At 41.0% G+C, this 16,252-nt stretch overlaps 2 protein-coding genes across 4 annotated transcripts in view; one reads left to right on the top strand and one right to left on the bottom strand.

Annotated features, from left to right (window-relative positions):
• nmi (N-myc (and STAT) interactor) overlaps positions 1–12,446 on the bottom strand; it is a 25,727-nt gene extending 13,281 nt beyond the window's left edge. Inside the window, exons 1-6 of one of the 2 annotated variants that reach the window (XM_050049921.1) lie at positions 12,342–12,446; positions 11,675–11,716; positions 11,503–11,571; positions 5,707–5,865; positions 5,494–5,610; positions 5,087–5,249 (exon numbers count right to left, since the gene is read on the bottom strand). In XM_050049921.1, the coding sequence (XP_049905878.1) occupies positions 5,087–5,249; positions 5,494–5,610; positions 5,707–5,865; positions 11,503–11,571; positions 11,675–11,713 (547 nt within the window). In that variant the 5' untranslated portion in view covers positions 11,714–11,716; positions 12,342–12,446. The remainder of the gene's footprint in view (positions 1–5,086; positions 5,250–5,493; positions 5,611–5,706; positions 5,866–11,502; positions 11,572–11,674; positions 11,717–12,341) is intronic. The other variant, XM_050049922.1, reaches the window with a different exon arrangement.
• A 44-nt stretch (positions 12,447–12,490) lies between these two features.
• Positions 12,491–16,252, top strand: part of ubxn4 (UBX domain protein 4) — a 47,754-nt gene continuing 43,992 nt past the window's right edge. The window contains exons 1-2 of one of the 2 annotated variants that reach the window (XM_050049919.1): positions 12,491–12,678; positions 14,251–14,353. In XM_050049919.1, coding sequence (XP_049905876.1) covers positions 12,597–12,678; positions 14,251–14,353 — 185 coding nt within the window. In that variant the 5' untranslated portion in view covers positions 12,491–12,596. The remainder of the gene's footprint in view (positions 12,679–14,250; positions 14,354–16,252) is intronic. The other variant, XM_050049918.1, reaches the window with a different exon arrangement.

Here is a 16,252-nt window from a genome sequence, read left to right as displayed (position 1 = left end):
ACACACACACACACACACACACACAGACACACACACACACACACAAGGAAAACCGGAAATTATCATCAATTTATAAACACCCCCCAGATGCCCCGGACAGGACGTCAAAAGTGGACATGTCCGGGCAAAAGAGGATGTTTGGTCAGCCTACTCAAACACAATGTTCTCTTCAACTTGATTGGACCAAACTACTGGTTCATATCAGTAGATCTGCAGGATGCTTATTTTCACATAAGTGTATATCCAGCGCACAGAAAATATCTCAGGTTCACTTTCCAGGGCGTAGCCTACGAGTATCAGACCCTGCCGTTCGGGCTGTCACTCGTCCCAAGGGTCTTCAGCATATATATATTTGGACGATTTTCTCCTCTGTGCGAGCAGGAGAGTGGAAGCGGAGAGAGACACACAAGGCGCTGTTAAGCAGGCTCTCCAGCCTGGGCTTCAGTGTCAATCACGCAAAGAGCATCTTGTCTCCCACTCAGAATACAGAGTATTTGGGCCTCAAAATAAATTCTGTTTCTGTTCGGGTTTTTCTGTTACAAGTTCGAGAGGAAAATTTTCACTGTCACTTGGCTCTGTTTCTTCGGGGAAACTTGGTCTTGTTGCGAGCCTGTCTCCGCATGACAGGGCTGATGGCCTCGGTCATTTCAGTCGTTCCTCAGGGGTTGTTGAGAATGAGAGATTTCCAACGCTGGGTGTCCTCCTTACACCTGGATGTACGACGTCATCTCAGTTGTATGGTAAGGGTTTCCCCCGAAGCGTTCTGGCTCTCCATCATTGGAGAGACCGGGGCGTGTTCACCACCGGCATCCCCCTGGGAACGGTGGTTATGAGGAAGACGGTGACAACGGATGCTATTTTGCTGTTAAACAAGTTAGTAATATGCGTCTCTAGGCGGGTGCACAACGCGCGTGCACTCTGCTCAGACACACAAGGAGCAGTCACAGATATACAAAAGATAACAAATAAAAATATGATTACAATGTGAAAGGTTATTATTGTGCACATTAAAATATTTATCAGAAACACGTCTTAATGGTCAGTCATTAATCAGAATGATCTAATTGTAGTAATAATGATCATCATAATCCGGGAGGTCCAAGCTCGCAGTGTCCGAATATACGGAACTGCGAGCAGACCTCCACGGGCTGATGATGCATAGCCTGTAAAATGAACTTGTCTTTCCCAATTGAATTGTGATCATTTTGGCATGTTCAGGATGCTGGAGAGGGAGCTGGGCTCTCTAACCTCCTGGGTTAAAATAAAATACATTGAATAATTTACAATTTGTTGACAGCGTTTCTCTCGTGCGCGCGCGCTCTCTCTTTCTCTTTCACAGTCTCACTCTGTTTCTTTTCTTTTGACTTTTCTAAGATGACAGATGCTGAATATATACTCCCTATCTGATGCTGTGGCTGTTTGTGGTTAGCTGAGAGGGATGTGAACTTATTAGTTTGCAGCTGTGTTAATCAAATCAGGTTGGGTTTCCATTACGCGTGCCAAACGTGCCAATCCCCTTTGATCTGACATCAGATGTAACTGGACAGTCCATATAGAGATACATTTATCGTCTCCTCAGCTGTAAAACGCTCACTCTTTCCAGTTGGTAGGTCCGCCATCTAACTAGCTCTCCGCCGTGCACTCCAATCGCGCCTCTTTTAAAGGGAATGAGAGGTGACGCTCTGATTGGCTTATTGAATGATACGCCCAAAACACACCCATGACTAATTCACAGAGTAAGTCCAACCCTTTTAGACTCTCCGCCATGGCTCACAGTCTGAAAACGCGCTGTCTAACTAGCAAGTGACTGGGACACGCCCATGCGCTGCACGCCTGGCGCTTTGCGTTTTAGACCATCTAAATAGGGCCCCTAGTTTCACAGGCGCACGGACAGATTTTTCACCCACATCCCGCGCGACTGGCTCTCTGGGCTTGGTACGTGAGAGGTTAAATTTACATCAGTTGGGTCTCCCGTTAAGGGTGATTGAGACTATTCAGAGCGCGAGAGCACCGTCCACACGTTCATTATACGATAATAAATGGCGTGTATTTGAGAGTTGGTGTGAGACCAGAACCATATGTTCATTTGAGTGTTCTGTGCGAGATACATTATGCTTCCTGTAGGTAAAGCTTTTTCCACCATTAAGGTTTATTTAGCTGCTATTTCGGCCTGCCATGTGGGTTTTGGGAATGTGCCGGTGGGAAAGCATTCCCTGAAAAGGAGGTTTATGAAGGGTGCCCGCCGACTGCGGCCTGCATGCAAACCTTTATTTCCGTCATGGGACTTGCCTACTGTTCTGGAGGCGCTCTCAGGGTTGCCTTTCGAGCCCCTAGACTGTGTTGACTTAAAGTTGCTCTCCCTCTATCCTGTTGCTGGCACTGACGTCAGCCAAACGGATAAGTGAGTTACATGCGTTGTCTGTGCACCCATCCTGTCTACATTTTTCCCCTGACTATGGGAAGGTGATATTGCACCCTAATCCAGCTTTTGTGCCTAAGGTTAGTGAATCTTCCTACAGCTGCCCCACACTGGAGCTGCTTGCTTTTCGCCCACCGCCTTTTGCGGGACAGAGGGAGAGGCAGCTTAACTCGCTATGTCCAATCAGAGCGTTATGCATCTACATGGACAGGACTAAGGTCTTTAGGAAGAGTAACCAGCTCTTTGTATCTTGGGCCCCTTCTCATAGAGAAAGGGCTCTGACTTGCCAGCGCCTGTCTCACTGGGTGGTGGAGGCTATAATTCTGGCTTATGAGAGTTGTGGACTGCAGCTCCTGGAGAGCCTGCGAGCTCACTCCACCAGGGGTATGGCCACCTCATGGGCCCTGTTCAGGGGCGTTTCTGTGAGTGACATCTGTGCTGCTGCTAGTTGGGCATCCCCCCCACACGTTTATTCGGTTTTACTGCCTGGACGTGACTGCGCCTTCACTGGCTCACTCAGTCCTGAGTGTGGTTTCAGGTTAACTGTGTGCTAGCCCTAGGGGAGGGCTTGTGGTGTCGACCAGTGTGGGTCGAGGTGTAAGGGGCTTCGGAACATGTAAATTGGGAGTGGGCCACATCTGCCATAGTGAGATACTGAGCGAGGTTTGAAAGAGAACTTTAAGTTACCTGGGTAACCCCGGTTCTCTGATAACCGAGTGAGGTATCTCACAACACTGCCCTACTTGCATAATGTGGGGTACGTGGAAGAAATACGCTTGAGAATGACAGGCGGGATGCTGCAGGCATTTATAAAGGGGGACGGGCTAGCCTGTGGAACTCAAGATGATTGGTCTGTCTCCCGACAGACGTGGTGTTATTGGAGCTTCCATGATCGGTCACGCCTGAAGGCACTTCCCATAGTGCGATACCTCACTCAGTTATCAGAGAACCGGGGTTACCCTGGTAACCTAAAGTTTTCTTGGTCTTCTGGACCTCAACTTGACCTCCACAGTTCCTGTTAACTGCTATTTCTTAATTACATTATGAAGTGAGGAAACAGCTACCTGAAAACACTTTGCTATCTTCTTATAACCCTCTCCTGCTTTGTGGGCATCAGTTATTTCAGTTTTCAGAGTGCTAGGCAGCTGTTTAGAGAGCAAATGGCTGCCAATTGTTGGGACAAGGTTTCAGGAGTCAGAGTATTTGTAAAGCTTTAAAATTTGCATCACCTGGCCTTTCCTAAAGATGACTATGAACAAGCCAGAGCCCTTACAAGGTCATCAAGGTCTGAGACCCTGGTAAAAGTTGTCTGAGAGCTCAAATGTCTTGATGTTTTCAAACTTAACTGCATAGTCCTCCTTTCTTTTTTTCATTCTAAAATTGTACAAAACAAAAAATAATACAGTAATCTTGCTTAAAATGTTGAAAAGTATGTTCCATCTTTAACTACTTCATGCCATTTGGAGATTGACACAGCATAATATTGCATTATATTTGTGTGGCAATATTACATTGATACACCACCATATGCCAAGTATCATTTTTCATTATAATATAAATTATCAATATTACAAGTACAAATTAAACTTTTGGAAGGCTACTAGAATAATAAATCAATTGCTTTTTTTCAGTCCACTAGATACATGTTGCTGCAATAAAAATTACTGGTTTGAGAACAGATTAAAAACTCCATCGCATTTGCTTAAACATATATAATTAGCAGTTGAAAAAACTGCAAAAAAGCCATTGCAGCTCACAGGGTTCACTTAGGGGACGACAACCTAATCACCTTGATTTGGACTGACGTGCTGACGNTATGCTGTAAAGCCCTGTGAGGCAAATTGTGATTTGTGATATTGGGCTTTATAAATAAAATTGATTGATTGATTGAAATTGAAAAAAGACGATTAATCATTTATATCGCAATCACACGAGAGGGAGTGCTGTTGTACTGTCTATCAGCACAGCTGTGATTCGGTTGTAGGCACAAGGCCGCAGGCTGAGTGCTTAAGACGGTTACAGACGAAATTTGTCTTTATATTTCTTGACACTCGTTTGAAATGTGCTTGTAAATACACATACAGCTGTTATGCTGCACCCTGGTGGTTGGCTGTATCATAGTGTGAAGTCACTTCTATATTCTACACTGGTGACGTAGTTCAGCTTGATTACAACTTGCCATTGGTGTCTGTGACTTTAAGTCGTGGATGGTGCAGATTAAACGTACTTTTGCCTCCTCAGACATTGTGCTGTGTGTTAGAAACACGTGATTTCCAAGATATTCCAAGGATTATTGATATTTTTTGACCCGGAAAGTCCTAGTGATGGATCCTCATGGATTTGTTATTTGTCATCCTTCTTTTCTTCCTTTTGCTCTTCCTCATCCTCTCCTTCTTCTTCTGGTGTTTAATTGCCTAGCTTTGGTGACCATATACTTAAGAACATGTTAAAGCTTTGTTAAACTGCTGCTTCTTCTCCCATGTGCATGTGGGTAAGTGACAATGTTGTCACCTAATGTAAGCATATTTGTCACAGCCACTCAGCCAAGAACACAAATAGTTAATATCCATTATTTCTGGGTTTATCAATATTAAAATACAAATGAAAAGTCAGCTACTTATCATATTCCAGTCTGTTACACAGATGAGTGGATAAAGTCATGTGTACCTTTCTCTTCTTCAAAGGTGATGAGTGCCTGTCCTCCCTGCAGAAGCACAGTGGGTCTCTGGCTGATGGCAAACACTCCTGTGATTGGCTGACTGTCATCATCCCCCTCCTCTTTATTCTGACGGCTGAACTTCACTTCTGTGTCTGGAATCTGGGCGTAGATCTGGACAGGTGGAAGAATACAACACACTGAATTACAGAACAGTTATCTGTTTCTTAATAAATGTTATGTTCTATCTTTTTATTCATGCTATAGTTTTCTTGCTGGATATGTCAATGTATTGTTATATTAATAGGATGCACTGTTACTAATCAGTATGTTTAAATGGATACAGTGACATGCTGGTGTAGTTAGGGAAGACCAGTTTGAGCTGGTATACAGTTCTTTAGACTTTCTTCATTCCCACCTTAAATTTCTGCTTCAGTTGGGTGGACTCAACCCTCTTGGCCTCTAATTCAGCTTGACATCTCTTTACTTTGTCCAGCAAATCCTGTCTGCGCTTACCAAGCTTCAGGATTTCCTCCTATGTGAAATGATCAAGTGAAAAAATGTTGAGAGTTGTTTGTTACGGTCTTCTCTCAGCAGCATGCAGATGTTACAGAGATGACAGTATCTGTACCTGCACTGTGTCCATGCTCTGAGTGAATTCCTTCTGACACTCCTCTTGCTTTTTAACACAAGCAATCATCTCCTGCTGGGCCTTTGTCTTGGCTTCATCTTCTTCCAGTTTTTCCAGTATCAGCCTGGCTTTGACATCATCAGCTTTCTCTGCTTGAGTCTTAAAGACACAGAGAGACTATGAGAGACCTGTGGACAGTTTGCATAGAGGCTGTTTCTAACAGGAGACAGTAGTTCCAGTTTCAGATGTGGTGGATTACCACATTAGCAGGGGTGCCATTTATAGAAAGTTGCTGTTGGATTTTTAAATGCATTTCTATACTGTAAACACCTCAAACTAAATTCCATACACCTTAATTATATTGTGGAGGCAGAAATCTGAGAGACAGATATCTTAAGCTAGACAAATAAAATCTAAATTATCTGCAAGAATTAATTCCACCAGAGGGATGAAAGAGATAAAAAAAAATCACTGAACAAAACAAAATAAATTGAGTGGTGACTTGCACATAGGAAACACTTAAGAATATTTGGTTGAATGAATACTGATTTCTGTCTTAGGATAGTCTGAGTCAAGGACCATTAACAACTCAGTAGCTTGTCTGTTCAGACACAGGAGCAAAAGCCAGGGTTCCAGTCCAACCTTTTATTCCAGCATAATGCAGTGTTCCCACACATTTTCATGGACAACATTTCAAAACTTTTCCATTACTTTTCAAGGACACATCTTGCCAAACCTATCTGGTGTTTTTAAACCTGACAGATTCAAACTCTTGTCAAACATAATTTAAGCTAGCTGGCATACATGAAGGGAGAGTCGAAAAGTGAGGAGAAAATCAAGAAATGTATGTGATGATAATAATTCTCAATTTTAATAAGCAAGCATAGTCCAACAAAAGCCATTTAACTTCACAACTTTACTCCTGAGACCTTATAATCCCCTCATATGAAGATATTACATTTAAGGTTTGTTGCACCTTATACTTAATTTTGCTTAACTTACACCTGTTGTCCTCATTTGTGGAAACTTTTTTTGTGCCACGTCGTGGTTGCAAAAGCACAACATAATAATCCATGTAAAACAAGATGACAGCCAGCTCTGCCAGGTCAGTCTGCAGCTTAACCCAACACAAAATTTGACAAGGTACAGAACCTGATTAAATGTTATGGTTGTAGCTTGTTTACTTATGCTCAATAACATCTTAAGTTTGATATAACATACAAATTTGACAGTTTTAGCAATTGTAACCAGATAAGGCAGAGTAAATGAGGAAGTACTTGTTTGAGGACATTAGGTCGTTATCATTGTATTATTGCAGCTTTTAATTATGTTGCATTTTTTTGCAATTTTGCATTTGCACAGCCATGATCAGGCATTGAAATTAACAGTTTTGAACAGTTTTAGAATTGAACAGTAACCCCTAAACCACAGAGTTACATAACACTTAACAAAGGTTGCAATGTTTGTAATATTGGTTTTGAACAAAACTATTCAGACACATGACATTTTTATTATGTGTATAGTTTTATTCTATATGTATTTTCTGAAATCGTTTTATACTTTGGTGGTGTATTTATCTGCGGAGACTCAGCCCTCTGCCTGGATTTTCTCCTTTTCTTCCTATTTTCTGTGTTCAGGATGTTTATGGGCGCGTACCCCCACAGTGCTCAGGTGAGGGCGGGGCTTTACAATAAGGAAACGACCAGGTGCCAGACTGTAAGCAGCAGGTATCCAAGAGACACAGCACTGAAAAAAACACAAAAATAGCAAGCCAAGATGCCAAAGCAGAGTGAATCTTGGGTTGATTTTTACTTTCACTTTCATTGGTGAGCATGTTTACAAACAGTAACCAACAGTCCTGCACAGTATACCTTTAACTAACATAATCACGGTGTAAATTTAGGCATGATGAAGTAACTTTCCACTAATGAACCTTATCAGTACCGTAAATACACAGTAGTAAATCAGTAGTATTAGTAGATAAACTACTAGAGCTACTATGATTGCATTTAAATCCAGCAGCACAAATATCAGTGACTAATGGTTCAGTGGCATAAGTTGATCCCTGGAGTTGTATGTCACGAGTGTTCTATCGACACACCATTTCCTAACAGCAGATGCACCTTGAAAGTGATAAGCCATTTTTTGGACTAAAGCATATGCAAAAATAAATATGAGCTACTTTTATGACAATTACTGCCATAAATTATGTTTTTATTTCTGTCTTTATTCACAATGTAGCGCAACCTAGCACTGTAAATAAGGGAATGTATCATTTTCTCTCATCAGTACTGTTGTTGGGATATGTTCTATGGTTTTGAATGACAGTAAATGAGTTTCATACACTTCTATCATTGCCCTTGTAACAAAAGTCTATGCGATCTGCCCAAAACTAATTTCAGAGTTATTCTTAGCTAACTAAGCCCTGCAATCAAAGCCAGTCTGATTAATCAATAACAGAAATATAGAGCAAAGTAACTAATAGGCTACTGATAATATTTGTGAAAATCCATGCAGTGGACAAAAACCAGGCATACGTTTGACATATAATTTATTATTCATCATCAATACTTTGACTGACTGTCATAAAACTAGTTCCTATGCATTTATTTTTGTATATGCATTAGTCCAAAAAATGGCTTATCACTTTAAGCTGCATCTGCCAGTAGGAAATGGTATGTGTCGGTAGAGCACTCACAGCATACCACTCCACTCACAGCATGCCACTCCACTCACAGCATGCCACTCCAGGGATGGGCCTATGCCGCTGAACCAACAGTGGCATACCATCAGCGAATTTTTGATCTCTGCGTCACTCTTTAAACAAAGGGGAACTTAAATTTTATACACATAGCTCAAGCTATAAGAGGGATGAGGCACCCACATGAGGCTTGCCAGCTCTTTGTTCTCTACAGGATTTGCCACAGGTGAGCCGGCTGCCTGTACAGACTCTGTGGCTCCACCCATCCAGGAAGCAGAGAGCCAGGTAGAGGTGGGTTGGAGGGAGAGGGGATTTCCCACAAACACATTTCCCACAACGTGATGAATTCATTGAAAGTACTGACACTATTTAATATTCAATTTGATTTAAATTTTCACAAACAAACAAAATCACAAGACACTTAGATTTGATGGGGTTGTAGGCTTGCATACATGAGAGCAGCTGTCTGTCAGCAACCATTGAACCAACATGAAGACTTTTTCCTACTGAGACCTGAGCCAAAAAGCATATGTATCAAAACACCAGTTCAAAACACAAGCTCAGTATCTACAGCTCACTCAACAACAGGCCTGCCAGTTAACCCAATACACATCTCTATTGCCAACAAAGAAATAGTTATTAGTCAGCTAAAGCTCCTTCTACAGGAGGCTTCCCAAATTTCAGTGGCAATCAGCACTATCCAGTCCTTCTCGAAAGGCACCTGGGCTCTTCCTTAATCTTAAAAAGTGTGACTTATTACCAGTGAATAAATGTTCATTGACTCCAGTCTCTAATATTTCAGTGAGAAACTATTATATATTTTGGGGTCCAAATTACTTCAGATATGACATCTAGAGGAGGTTTTACTTTGAACCAGTTATTGAAAAGACCCAAAAGATTCTCAGTAACTGGTTGCAAAGGGACCTGTCTCTGAAGGGCAGAGTTCTGCTCACTAAGGCAGAAGGTATGTCTTGTCTGACCTATGCTACTCAGTCACTATATGTTGATAATTCAATATGTGAATTTATTGATAGGGTACTAAGCAGCCTCTTATGGAAAAAATAAAACCCACATGCAAAAATCTGTGATTCTCAATACAAACAACAATGGTGGGCTAAGTTTTATAGACTCCAGCTCCCTAAATAACACATTTAAAATAAACTGCATCAAACAGTATCTACAAAATTCTTCTACTTTTTGGAATTTTATCTCTCATCATGTCCTTTTGCATTTAGGTGGTCTTAAATTCAATGTGCTCTGTAACTATATACAAAATATCCCTTTTTAAACTTTCTAGTTTTCATCAACAGGATCTCCTGGCTTGGGCACTGATTTACAAGCACAATTTCTCTCCGCAGCCATGTTATATTACATATACATACATATATAACAACTGCAATATTTTATATAAGAACAAGTCATTATTTTATGATAAGCGGTTCAACAATGGTATTTTGTTAGTACGGCAGTTGTTTTATAAAGAAGGGCTTCCATACAACTATTCACAATTTCTCGCCATATACAATATACCAACGACCCCAAGAGAGTTTTCAATTGTTTTTGATGCTATCTCACTTCTCTTCACCTTTGACAGTGTCACTCCCTGAGCCAATTCAGTCTCCATTGGGTAAAGTCGGTTTTTCTTTTAATGAAGGTATGAAGTCCAAAATAAGGGCTTTGTTTCAGGATAATGTGGTTTTGTATTCCTGCAGCAACATTTCATTGGAGTCATTTTGTTAGTGATATCGACTGGATGAAAGTTTGGTCCTTAACACAGAAGTTTCTCCTAATAAATCAAGGTAAAGGATGTCATTTAAAGCAATACACGGATTTTATCCAGCAAAACATGTCTTAAAGAAGTTAAAGGGTGACACTGACGTAAATCTCTCTTTTTGTGAATTATATCCCAAAACGTACTCCCATTTATTTTAGTCCTGTAATTCTACATATGTGCTGTGAAAACATATTGCTAAATCTATAGCTGACAACATTTTACTATTTATTTTTTACTATTTACTATAGAAATATTATATTTGGGTACTATAATTACTGTAATAAAGATTACAGAAAGAATAAGATTAATGATGTTTTCCTTATTAATCAAATGACATGAAGAAAAGACATGAAATCCAATACTTTTCAATGTATGTAATATTCATTCATTGTGCAAATTAAGAAAAGGCATGTTGGCTTATTCTGATAGTTCATTTTAAAGCCTATATTGACCGATACCGATGACATACCAATATTATCGTGCATCCCTAAATTTTTCTTCTCACCAAATATCACATTCACAAATGTAAATTTACAAACAAAAGTTTTTTTTGTATTTATGAAGGAGATGGACCAATACTTGTTAACAATTTCTTCCTAACAAAACAAAAAAGCTTTCAAAACGATAAATAAATGCACTATCTACAACATTCTCAAGTAAGCCTTTTGTCACATCCACTCGCGTCTTTATTTTAATTTTAATTTATATTACATTTGTCTTACTTTTGTTGCCTTTTTCTGTTTGGTGCTGCTTTTAGTTTTTTCAGTGGACCATTTGTATGTGCATTACTCTGTACAGATGTGTTTCTGTTCACACTGTATCTTAAAAGCTCAAAATAAAGTTAATTAAACAAATCAACACAGCTGATGATGACAAACAAAGCTATCAGTCAGAGATGTCTACAGATTTGCTGTCCCTCCGCCCTCTTTGGTTGAAGCGCCAATATGGACTCAACATATCACATTTGTTATTTATATGAAAGGCCTACTGTAAAATGTAGTGGCCTACCTTATTAAAATAAATAGCCTATATTTAATGTCCTTGGTGTCACTGGTGGTGAAAGGTCTGAGTAGGCTACATACTAAAGTAGACCTGTATGTTGTTTACCCCGCTTTTTGAACAGAAATGTATAGGCCTACACCTCAAATTATTTTTCCAGGTTATGATCTGAGACTTTGCCCTGAGAAAACCTGTGTATGCAGAGTTCAGCCTCAACTCACTTCAGGGCAGAAATAAAACACTTATGGTGAACTTGATCGTCTGGGACTTGTACGGTTTTGTTGAGGAAACAGGCAGCTGTTGACATGATATGACTACTTACCTTCCATTTCTCGAGCTCCATCTTGGCCACTTTTAATTCACTTCCTTCCTCCTCCGCACCACCGTCCATCTGAAAATAAGAAACAGCTTTATAGTTAGGCTACTGGATCACTCAGTCCTTCCGCGATCAGTAACCACCACACTTTTAAAAGCTTCAATAGGCTAATCCTTACCTTGCCATTTATCGGGCGGTTATTGCAGATGTCAGCCATGACCTGACGGACGAAAACGAAACTCAGTTAATAAAGAAAACAGGTAAATGCAGTCAGATAGAGTCTGTCCTGACCATAAACCGTTTACTAGCTGTTCTATATGTCGCTGATGGTTTATTTTCCTGTCCAAGTGCCGTGAAGTGAAAGTGAAAGTTACAGCTGGATCGAAGTTGACGCAGTTGTTAAGTCTCTATTGGCGCTTCAACCAAAGAGGGCGGAGGGACAACAAATCTGTGGACATCTCTGACTAACAGCCTTGTTTCTTATTATCAGCTATGTAATGAGTTGTTTTTTTCATAAACTTTATTTTGAGCTTTTTAAGATACAGGGTGAGCGGATACAAATCTGAACAGAATAACACATATTCAAATGGTGCACTGAAGAAACTTAAAACATTAGTCTACCAAACGGAAAAATAAAATACAAATAATGATGTTTGTCTGTAAATTTACATTTGTGAATATGGAATTTGGTAGCCTGACAAGTAAAATTAGATGAATAAGGAAAAAACATTTAGGGCTATGTTACAAGCTGAAGCTGAGACAACACTTCGGTACAGCTGTCTGTGTACTGGAGCTCTCTCTGGCATACATCTATTGATGTTCATTTCAACCCAAACCACTCTTACCCTCACCGTAACCAACAAATCTCTCTGGCAGAAAAGCGCTCTAGGCAAACTTCTCCCCAAATCCAATTTGTACGTATCTTCTGCGTTATCAATAAAGTTGCTTTAAAAAAGAGTCATGACGGTAACTGTCATGTGACCGTCTTGTTGTTCGTTAGGTGTCCCGGCCGTGGTGGGTAGTACCGGCTGATCAGTGCAGTGCCCCATATTCTGAATGGTTAACAGCGTCACTACAGCTAACAAGCACAGCTCTGAAACATGCTTTGGTTTGAAGGCTCAATTCCTGATGCCATTAACTTGGCAAAACAGCGAAGTTACGTCTTTGTCGTTGTCATTACAGGTATGTGTGTGTGTGTGTGTGTGTGTGTGTGTATGTATGTGTCGATTGGCCAGCTAGCTCCCGCTAGCCTGCATAAGTAATAACTGATAAATAGAGCTATCGTGCTAGCCAGCTAAGGTTAGCCGTGCTTGTTGTACTAAGCCATTAGCCACCTAGGATAGCCAACCAACCAGCTGGCAAAGAATTGAGACGTGTCGTTACGCATGTAGGAGGAAAATGGCTCTACGAAACCAAGAGCACAGAAACATAGTAACCTCTAATGTGCTGTTGTGTGCTCCCTAACGTTATGTGTTAGCTAGTAACTTAGTTTTGGGTGCTACTGGCCTTTGTAGCCTGTGTTATGGTAACGTTAATGTCTTCACTACAGCGCCTGGTGTCCCTAATAACCTAATCAGATTAACTTAACGTTAGAAGGAGGACAGACCAGATGCTAGATGATTTTACAGTTTGATTATTGATGGGACATCAGTGATTAACTTAGAACGATCCGGGCAGTGGGTCTCCCCGATGACAGGATGGGATCGCTAATCAACTTTATTCTAGCTAGGTTAACGTTAGTTCAAACGGCACTACTTTGAGCTGGGTCATTATTGCATTATTAGCAATGACGGTGTAAGTTAGCAGTTTAACTACTGCAGCTTCCCAGAAAGTATCCAACTTTTAAGAAGAACACTCTGTTGTCATATACACATAGGCCTGAAATACTAGTGATGTGCGAGTCATGAACGAATCGTTCAAAACTCGAGATTCTTTTTACTGACTCGGGAGTTACGAGTCATTGTCTCCATTAACTCGTTCTCTGACTCACTGCTGCTACCACCAGCTAACTGCAAAGAGGAGAAATGCCACAAACTGTTATTCTCACTGCAATTGCGTAAATGTATCAAGCTAATTGCTGTATTAGCTCGCTTGCTGAAGCAACGGCTCTGGTAATTATTTCAACCCAACTCCCCTGTCTCCTCCCCTTTCTGCCCAAGCTGAGCTGTATCACAGACTGATACAGAAAAAAAAGGATTGACTGAGCTCCAGCTCGTAGAGCCCCTCCCTTACCCGAGAAACTCGCTGCCCCGCACCGTTCAGGACTCAACTCGCACCTCGCAGCTCACAGTTCACTCACTCTCCCTCCCAGCTCGTGAGTGGGGCACACTCTGGGTGACTGACTCAAGTGACTCAAGTGACTCGAAAACCCGATTCACTTTAGTGAGTGACTCATACAAACTCGAGTCAGTAAAAGGAATCGAGTATCCCATCACTATGAAATACACACACGTGCACAAACAGGACCTATACATCAAAAAAATTGAGAGATGTCAGAGCAAGGGGGCTGCCATGAACAGGTGCCCTGACCAATTGGAGGTACAGAACCTTGCTGAAGGACACCTCGGCAGTGCCGGGGGGGGGGGGGGGGGTGCACACCCCATTCTTGGTTCGTACGGGGCCTAGAACTGGCAACCCTCTGGATCCCAAGGCAAGTCCATATGGACTGAGCGACTGCAGCCCCCCAGAAGGTTTCATGTATTGACAGTGAGATGTGACTTAATGACTCATCACTGTCATTTTCTCTGTCCTCAGGGGAAGATGAACAGTCCGCACAGCTCATGTCCAGCTGGGAGGATGACAGTGTCTCAGAGGCAGCACAGAACTGTTGTGTGGCCATTAAAGTCGATGCTAAGAGGTACTGACATGTTCAGTGAAATGCACGGTGCATGCTACTGAATTCTAACTGCAGGGGAAGTAATTGTCTTCAAGTTATTGCCGCAAGTGTTTACTACCTAAGCTAACCAAGAGCCTGTGGAAACGCTTGTGTCCAAATAGTTTTGCAGTTAGTGTACATAATTCTGGGTGCTTGCAGGCCCCGTTTTGAAACTCAACTTAAAAAAGTCAAAAGTCATCAGATGAAATGAAATTTGAAATCTACAGTAACATTTTACCCATTTTATTTTTTTAATGTTATGTTTGGAACTTTATTGTCGATATACCGCTGTCAAGGTATACCGTGATATTAAAATTGAAGGTTAAGGTACATTTGCTTGTCTATGATATTGGAGAAAAATGCAACTGGACAGAAAATGTCAACTTTATTTTAGTTATTTTCAAAAGGGATTTTTTTTTACACATGCTTTCATTAAAAATGGTTTAGAGTTTCAAATATAGCAATTAAAATTTGTTTAACCAAAAAAAAAAAAAAACCTTCCGTTTTAATTCCTTTCAGGGTAATTCTGATAATAATTCTGTAATACCGCGAAACCTCAATATTTTCTGAGATGGTTATCATACCTTGAAAATCTCATACCATTGCAACCCTAACTACAACTGCAGCAGTGTTTCCCCTACCATTATATTAGTGGGGTGCCCTGCGCCCCTAACAGCACCCCCTGCCCCCCTTGAAGGTCAAGTTAATTTTATTTAATTTTATTTTCAAAATAGCGCCAGATCACAACAGAAGTCATTTAAGGTTACCTTTCCTATAGAACAGGTCCATACCTTGTCCTTTTGTTAATCAAACTAAATAGCCTCATGTTATTTATCTTATTTACACCACTGTCATTTCTGTCTCTACATGGTTGCACATTTACAGTTCAACTCTGCTCTCTGTATTGCGCACAGCGGAGTTCCACTGCAATACGCACGCACACACACACAGGCACGTGCACGCACACACAGGTGAGCACACTCTCACCAGCAGACAGAGAGCTCATCGGAAAATATGTCACGTCAACCACCTGAAAAGCAGACAAAAGTATCTTTTTAAACGCTCCCAGGGTAGTGAAGATGGTGAAGAAGAAATGTTCCGATGTTTAGTCCAATGTACAGTTCAAATAATTGTGTAACTTAAGCAGCATTTATCAAGCTGGTTGTACCTAAACTAGCATGTATCCACCTTATTTTTCACGGAAACATGGAGGCAAAACAGAACGCAGCCAGCTTCCATTTTTTTGTGCGACACTTCCGGTCCAGCACTCTTACCACTGTGTAAATGGGAATCGCCTTGTTGTTTACCTTGCTGAGTATATCACATTTTTCACGTCACTATATCACCGTTTAGACTAATCTGATGTTTGTAAAGTCTATAAACACAATGACTGAACAAACGTTATCGTAGATTAGCTGGGCTAACCGTTAGCTGTTAGCCGTTAGCGGTGTCTGTAATAACTCACTAAACTGACAAAGTGGCCCGTGAAAAAAATATTTTTTTCCAGCGGATGTCTTAGTTACAACATGATTGAGCTAACTGGAGTAGTTTCATGTCGTATCCAACAACGGGAGCCTTTTAATGGATGACGTCCTGATGTTAGCTTTGCTGCTAGTGTTAGCTGTCCCTGCCAGCTGCAGCCACTGATGCTTTCTAGACATCGTGATTTCCCATAACTGAATAAATACCACACACAGCAACACAAGACTGCTTTGCTAGCTCAATCATGTTGTAACGGCTGGATGATTGATGCGTACATGTTGTTTCGGGTGCTATCAGAGCCGATCCGCGCATCACTATGGCTTAATGATCAACTCAGTCAATTAAAACAACCCGTCCTGTGTTAGGAGTGTATGTCGCTGACAGAAAGAAAGAAAGAAA

Source organism: Epinephelus moara, chromosome 7, assembly GCF_006386435.1.
Source record: "Epinephelus moara isolate mb chromosome 7, YSFRI_EMoa_1.0, whole genome shotgun sequence".
Classification (NCBI taxonomy): Eukaryota; Metazoa; Chordata; class Actinopteri; order Perciformes; family Serranidae; genus Epinephelus; species Epinephelus moara.
This window is presented reverse-complemented; position numbering and strand designations above follow the sequence as displayed.